The 7975-nt window shown below is 36.8% G+C and overlaps 1 protein-coding gene and 1 long non-coding RNA gene across 3 annotated transcripts; both read left to right on the top strand.

Moving 5' to 3' along the window:
* Positions 1-962: 962 nt before the first annotated feature.
* On the top strand, positions 963-4250 carry LOC113343672. The gene is made up of 7 exons (XM_026587801.1): positions 963-1001; positions 1071-1178; positions 1514-1717; positions 1805-2629; positions 2686-3674; positions 3942-4065; positions 4230-4250. The coding sequence occupies exons 1-7, from the start codon at positions 963-965 to the stop codon at positions 4248-4250; spliced, it is 2310 nt and encodes a 769-aa protein (XP_026443586.1).
* A 482-nt stretch (positions 4251-4732) lies between these two features.
* Positions 4733-6255, top strand: LOC113343626. 2 transcript variants are annotated; one of them, XR_003357329.1, is made up of 3 exons: positions 4733-4986; positions 5353-5446; positions 5950-6255. It is a non-coding gene; the product is annotated as an uncharacterized LOC113343626 (long non-coding RNA). The 2 variants fall into 2 exon arrangements; XR_003357328.1 differs by having other exon boundaries at positions 5353-5556.
* Positions 6256-7975: the final 1720 nt, after the last annotated feature.

The following is a 7975-nucleotide window of genomic DNA, read 5'->3' as shown; positions in this document are numbered from 1 at the left end:
AAATGTTTCGTGTTCTGCATGTGATTGTGTTGATTTCTTTTGAGTAGCGAGTAGAGTAGTCAGTAACTTTTGTAATAGTAACATAATTATGTTAGAACTAGGATTTCTTGCTATTCCTATTAGGAAATAAAGTTTGATAACTAAACCAATAGGATACATATGCCAAGATGAGATACCTATGCAAGTTTTGGTAAGTTAGGTCCGTGTATGCATCTACTCTTTAAAATTATTCAGCAATGAAATAATGTGACTCATAACATGTTTCAGAGACTTCATGGAAAATATTATTGATGAACTGAGTTGTGTAATATGTTCTGTGTGCAGCATGTGATTGTGTTGATTTCTTTTGTGTGATGTTTACTCAGAACTTTTTTGTACCATTAGTATCTCAGTTATGTTTGAAGGGTTTAAACTAGGGTTTCCTGCTATTCCTATAAGAGAAGTACATGCGGCACACATGCGTGTAAATCAGTAGTATATCTAAACAAAAGTTTGATTGCTTAGGTGTGCATACAACATTGTTATTGTTAGCCAGATCGTGGGAGATTGCCGAGTGGTATTAATGAAGTTTATACTTTATCCAAGTGATGTTGCGAAATGACTGGGTTGATATTGGTGCAGGAGGCCTCTAATAGTTAGGAACATGTCTAACAATGAGTACCACATACCTGCATGTGGTTTGCCTGTACCTCCACTCTGTCGCTAAGATATCCTTGCGAATTTCTAGCAGATAAACAAGACAATATGATCACAACCTTGATGTCGTTGTTTCCGGGTTACATTATCTTGAAAATAAATGGAAAATAACTTGTCAGGTGAAGGCAGCATTATTCGCCGCTGGTTGCTTTTCTGAGTTATCAGAGGATTTCGCATGTATTGTCTTGGAAATGCTGATTAACATGATAACTTCGTCAAAAACAACCTCAAATATAAAGCTAGCTGGTGCTCGCAGATTAACTTGTATGGGGACTTCACTATCACTTGCAAACAGAGCTTACAAGGTCTGAAAATTTTCCACTTCTTTTTTTAGAATGGCCATGCTACTATCATTAACTTAGTTTTTACTCCAGGCAGGTAAAAAGCTGGTTTTGGAATCTTTCCACCAGGAATTTATAGCAGAGATGTTAGTAGCACTCTCAAAGCTTGCATCCAAGTCGGTGCTCCTGATCTCTGAACAGGTACTCTTTTTAATTTTTTAAGCAAGTCATGTTTTCAATCTGTAATTAAAACCTAAGAAATGTGTAAAGATGGTAGCTTTGTTCTTTTCATGGCTTGTTTTAAAAGTGTAAAACATCTGCTGAAGATATAAGTAGTTTTATGAGTTCAAAATTAGTTATAAATAGGCTAACATGGGATATATGGAGCGGTCCTACATGTGTAACTTAATGAATAATTTATTGATGTTATAAATTCGCACACGAATTTGAGAGTTAGAAATTATAGTTGGATGTCTAGGAAAGGTTGCCTTGGAGAACTTTAACATACTATCCTAAATTCTTTTTTCTGGATGTAGGTAGTCTTGCTCTTGCCATTCCTGGTGCAACCATCTGCATCATGTGTGCAAGCTGTCGCGTTAAGATGTTTGAACTTTCTCTTGGAAGGAGGAGTCTGTCGTTTTCCTGTAAATGCTGGTCTACTCAAAGCACTCTCGCATATAGTGGATAGCAGTAACCATTCATTGGGTTTGCAATGTGAAGCACTAAATTTATTGCGTAAGGTCAGTTCCTAGTCTGTCTCTGTCACTGTCACTGTCACAGGCGACACAACTTATCAAATTATAATCGGGTTCTTGTGAAATTTACAGACAGTGAGACATTCTTGCATGGATATATCTGAATTGGTAAACTTTCTACCATCTGTTAAGGCAGCAGCTCAATCTCCTATCTTATCCAAAAGATTATTGGCCCTCCGTCTTCTTGTAGATATATCTTGTGACCAAAGGATGGGAATGGAAATGACATCAGATGCAAATGATCTTATTCATCTTCCATCCTGGGTCCTTTTGTCGCTGCTAGATCAGATAGAGGGTCTGGTAAAGCCGGTACTAAAGAGTTGTCGCACTACGTCTGAAGTGGAGCAAGAATGTCGAAGCTTGCTCTATCTAATAGTTAGTCTGGTTAAGGAACACCCGTCATTTGGTGTTCTTGTTCTTGACAAAATTAGATTATTCATAGAACCAATGATGGATTTGTGCACAGAAAACTCGGAAACAGCAGTTGTGTCGTCTTCTCTTCGTGATACTGTGATGTTTGATGTAGGAAGGCATGTTCGTGTTGCATTCAACCTTATCTCCTGCGTATATAAAGTTGTGGAGTCTGGCGCAACACTTGATGTAGCTAGTGCAATTACTTCTCAGCTGCACCAGTCAATGAAGCTTCTGCTCAATGTCATACTCCAAAGCAGCTTATTTACTCAGGACATCCACACCGTCCACTTATTATTCTTACACTCTCATGTGATGGGGACTTATTCAGTGAATGATGATAATGGAATCTATACCGCTGCAGAAGAGTTGAGTATAGCTAATACTGATTACAGGTTTCAGCATGAGAGAGTTGTTGTTGAGTATATGAAAAAAATGATAGCAGGAAACGATAATTGGTCCGTCTACAGATTTGCACAATGGGCGGCATGTCAGGATTGTGGTTGATTGTTGCAATTCTGTCTGGGCAATTGATAAATAAGGTCCAATCAGAGTCCAATGTTAACTGGTTAAAATCCCCGACTCTATTTGCTCAAGCTGAAAGCACTGTCCTTCTGCTTAATTTCCCAAAACAAGTAAGTGAGGTCAAGGTTGCACCTTGTACGAGTGCTTTACCCGCTTGGAATGCTGACTATCAGAATTACATTGGAAGCCTTACAGAAGCTTGCACTGGCATACGCGCTGCAAGCGAAGTATTGGGATGTGCTACCACATTCGATCAAACCTTTTATTTCCAAAAGTGGTTTTTGGACTTAAGAGCCAAGTTTTTAGAAGCTGCTCTTGATATTCTGAGATTTTTGGGTTCTGATACATGCAACAATGCGAATATTTGCCGCAAAACATCAGTCTCGTATGTAGGTAATTCTGAGGCTGAGGAAACTGCACCTGATTTTCGTTTGTTGGTATATTTCTTGACACGATTCTCATTCCGAGTGAATAGGTTGGTTCGGGAATTTGATCTTCTAGCTACGTCTTTCATTGGTATGGACACTGAAAGTTTCATGACCGTTTCAAGTCTTGCTCTAAATTGCTCAGTACTGGCCTTTTGTACAGGTTTTATTCTCTACCATCCAAACCTATATGAGAAATCTATGGTCCGTGATTTGGAGAATTTGATGAAGTGTTCGCATTCAACGCTGCTAAAAGATGCAATCAAGAGGTTACAACATGTAAATGAGGAAACAAGTACAAAGTTAAAGGTGCTGTTGACTTCTATTGAAGAGCCAAAGAGCTGCTTCCACTTGCATCAAAAAACGTTTCTATATGGATCTGGATTCAGAGAACGAGAAAGTTTGGTTGTTTCAAGGAATGCTGTAAAGGAAGTACTGCATCTTCAAGAAGAGGCAAGTAAAATGAACTGTAAGGGCATTCTAGGCCAAGTGTCGAAAGCAGGGGTGCAACTACTGAGCGGCATACTTATTAAGTGGATGCAAATATCACTTCAGACTCCAAAATGCTTTTTTCAAGTAAGGTATGCTGCTCCAAACTCTAGTTTTTTTTTTTTGCTTTTGTTTTGGTTCTTTGGGCCTCTTGTGGCAAAATCCATCAATCTGGAGGTTTGCGTTGAACTTTGTTCTCTGCAAAATGTGAATCCCCTAATGTTGATTATGAAGCTTCGACGCCGTAGTCGGTGTAAAGAAGGCTTGGTTATGAAACCGAATCTTTACTCTATATTAATTAGCTACCACTTTATTATTTGTACAACATTATAATTTCTTGAGCTGATTTTCATGTTCAGGCCTTGCCCTGGTGCAGAATTGTTCACCTGTAGTGCTGATAACAGAAAATCTAATGAGATATCTGTTTTGCCTGGCTCCCATCTGTCTCTAAATCTCTGTCTCCAAATGAAAAATGTACCTGAGGTTCTGTCTGCAAACTTTTATTGCGTTCTAGCTTGTAAACCATCCTACTGCACGCCAGCGTCTGATGGACAAATGGAGGAGCAGAGGCGACCTGGTTTTCCTGTTTCAGAAAGTGATGATTCCTTGGATCTGAATGAAAAGCTGATGCTCTATGTTATGAATAGTACTCACGAAATGGGTACTAGAAAGCGTGGTAGAATTTGTGGTGATGGCTGTGGGTTTGTGTTGTGTTTTGTGTCTTTTGATGAACTCAATCAGAGGGGGCAGGGATTTTCAAATTGTTTATCCGATGTTACTGCATTTCCAGAGGATTCTTACATGATCAAATGGCATAGTTGTTGCATTGACAGTCAAGGTTCTTATTGGAGTTTACTCCCTCTCAATGCTGGTCCTCGATTTTCAGTCAAGAAGCCTCCTGTTGCCGGTGATTCATATTAAGAGAGTGAGTTATCCTTCATATGTATGGTCTTGATACTTTAGACTTTTTTATCATGTTATATTCTTACAATATACATATTTTCTAAAAATATTCAACGTCATTCTTTGACTAACACCAAGTTTGTCTTCCAGCTTAAAAGAGCAAGATAAACTTAAATAAGACCTAGGACAGTGTATAGCAAGGCTCTCCTAGTTAACCATACCAAGACAAATTTGAGTGACGCCTAAGACAGTTTTGATTCTGTCCGGCGCCTCTAAATCTCCAAGAAAATAAAATAATAATAAAAAAAAGTTTCTGTAGTCTGTATCGGAAGTTTAAATTTGAAGCTTTGTTGTCGTTTAAATTTTTATCATGAAGGAAAACAGAAAACATTAAATTTATCTCACCACGTCATACACAGACTCAGCGATTCACCATCGCCACTACACCATCAACACCACCGTTACCAGCTAAATTATCACCACGACACAGCCATACTGCAGGTACATATGTTTTTCCATGCTCTCTTTTAAATTTCCAGATTTCTATTTTCCCAATTCTAACAAATTGAGTTGTCACATCTTTCTCAATTTCTATCTAATTATCAAATCGCCAGCCAAGTATTTGCATAAATGCCTATGAGATAATTTAATGGCGTTTGATATGTTTAGCTGCATATATTTGCAAATCTGGGCTACAAATTCATGTTTTTTCTTCCATGAAATTCCCAACACCTGCCTAGCTCTCTAATTTGGAGAATGTATGGTTGTTTTTCTTTTGGAAATGCTTACTAATTTCTTCTGTCTGCTAATTCTTTCAAATTTTGTGACACTGAATTTTTATATTTAACCTATAATTTTTTTTTGCAGTGGAAGATGAGTAGGGTTAACTACATTGAGCACATTTTGGTACCTTTTTGTTTATCCACTCTCAATTTTGGCTAACCATACAACTAAAGTTCAGGTATTGGTCCAGGTTTACTTAATTCTTCGGATTCTTGCAAAATTCAGCAATTGTGTTTCCTCTTATTGGGATGGATAGGTCAGGCAATGATATAACCAAGATATCACTAGGTATATCTCTTTCAACATATGTGCATTATGATACCCACTGTTTACGTGCCAAACTTTTATGCGAGCAATAGCAAGAAACGAAGTAGTTATCGATAAACAGATGCTTATTAGTCTTTTTTTTTTTTTTTTTTTTTTTTTTTTTTTGCTTAGCTGTTTAATGGGTTTGCCATTTCTCTTAGGTACCTAATCAGTAATCACTGGTGTGCATATGCTTATTAGTTAACATTTGAACTTCAAACTACTGTTTCTTGCATGTATATTTTGTGTCTGGGGTGCGCCGTGCGCGGTTGATCCCTATAGTAAGATTTAAGTATCTTTATTTGATTGTGGATTTGTCTCCTTCGATATTATACATTTCAGTATCTTTATTTACTTGGTAGATTTTATTGGCAGCATGTAGCTTCCTTCGATAGATCAAGTGCAGGAGTTTGACTCAAAGATTAGTTGTTTAATGAAGAACACACTACCTCATCCCCGTTGAAGTCCTATACTAATCGAGTTAGAAAGACAAAGGCATGCTCAACTACAGGTCCACCGAGTTTTGACCAAACAAAAACGTAATAATGTGACTGAAAATGAAAAGGAAGTACATCTACAAGGACGTCGCAATGATCATAATTCAATGACTGAAATTGAGAAGGATGCAAATCTACAAAGACGTCGAAATGTTTATACGAAGAAAACAAGAGGTGGTGACGAAACGACAAGTTGGCATGTGCATCGCACGTGCATCTTTGCTAGTATATATATATATATACTCTCTCCGTCCCTAATTAGATGACGTAGTTGTAGTTTGCACAATTTTTAAGACAAGAATGTTAGTAAAACTTAGAAATGATTTATCTCTTAAACTATATCATGGTTTTTCGTAAATTTTATACCGTTGAAAATCATTTTAAAACACCTATGTAACGAATATAAACATAACTATCAAATTATACATATTTCCTATAGGAACAAAAATAGGTCACCTATTTATGGGGTAAAACTTGAAACCAAGTAGGTCATCTAATTAGGGACGGAGGAATATATAAAGCCAACACCCTTTAGCCACTGTGGATGAACAGTAGTTTAAGCTGTAAATTTTGAGTTTTCCACTTTGCCCTTGATTTTATTTTCTAATTCAACCCTTACCTAAATAAATAGGGGTATAAAAGTAATTCAATCCAAAACATAATTAATGCCAGTCGAAAAGTTACATCTACATTGATATAAGCTAGCACGTGTTAGTTGTTACGTCGACAAATCCACAGAAATGAAATCAGTGGATAGAACCTGCGAAGGAAAAAAGACGTATCACGTATGAGTGTTCACCAGCACGTGCATAGCACGTGCGATCTGCTTGTATTAAGAGAGTGAGTTGTCCTTCATATGTATGGTCTTGATACTTTAGACTTTTTTATCATGTTATATTCTTACATTATACATATTTTCTAAAAATATTCAACGTCATTCTTTGACTAACACCGGTTTGTCTTCCAGCTTAAAAGAGCAAGATAAACTTAAATAAGACGGTGTGCAGTGTATGTATGCAAGTCGAATGTAAAAAGGAGGTTATTACAGTTTTCCCTAAATCAACATGAGTTTTGACCTTATCTGCGAAAAGTCAAGCGAAAGTCAACCTTTGTTAACTCAAATCTTACCCTAAATTTTTTAGTTTTCCTGCATCAATTTCTTTTGTGCTCATCTGTCATCTATTTCTTTTGTTCTTCCAGTTGTTTTCTCATTCAATTTTATCTTGTTTTTGGTTTTCTAAACCCTAATTTCTTCATCCTTATCCTCTTATTTTCATTTGTTTACTTCTAAAATTTCCCTTCTTTTGATGTAATCGAATCTTACAATTTTAGGGTATACCCATTCCTTTTACTGTTGTTTGATTCTGATTCCTCCTTACTTTGTTGTCTTCTTCAGGTTTATGCATTATTAAAAGCTTGTTGTCTGCATCAGTGACAGCAATAATGTCTATCAACATCAGTTGGCTCAAATTTCATTGGTTAAGGGTATGCTGGCTTATTCTTTATGCATTGGTGCATCTCTACTACCATATTAAACGACTTATATCTTTAATTGCTACCTGGTATATCAACAATGGTCCTGCAAACTTTAATTCCTGGCTTCACACAGTTTCTTCAATTACTACAACACCTGTTCCCTTTTCTTATTACTCACCTTCTCTGTTACCAATATTTGTGAATACTTATCACCTAGCTCTTATTCTCATCTTTACACCAACCTACTTTGAAGTTCCTTTAAATACTTTGCCAGATCATATTCTTCTATTATCTGTTAAACTTTTAACCCTGTGGTTTTTTCTACATCCTAAAATGTCTGATAATATCAACCATATCTCTCAACATATGGAGGGAATCAACTTAGGGGATCATCATGATAAAGCTAGAGTTGTTACTCACTCTATGAC

The sequence above is a fragment of the Papaver somniferum genome, unplaced genomic scaffold, assembly GCF_003573695.1.
Source record: "Papaver somniferum cultivar HN1 unplaced genomic scaffold, ASM357369v1 unplaced-scaffold_65, whole genome shotgun sequence".
In the NCBI taxonomy this organism is placed as follows: Eukaryota; Viridiplantae; Streptophyta; class Magnoliopsida; order Ranunculales; family Papaveraceae; genus Papaver; species Papaver somniferum.
Note: the sequence above shows the minus strand (reverse complement) of the source record. Positions and strands in the feature narration are given on the sequence as shown.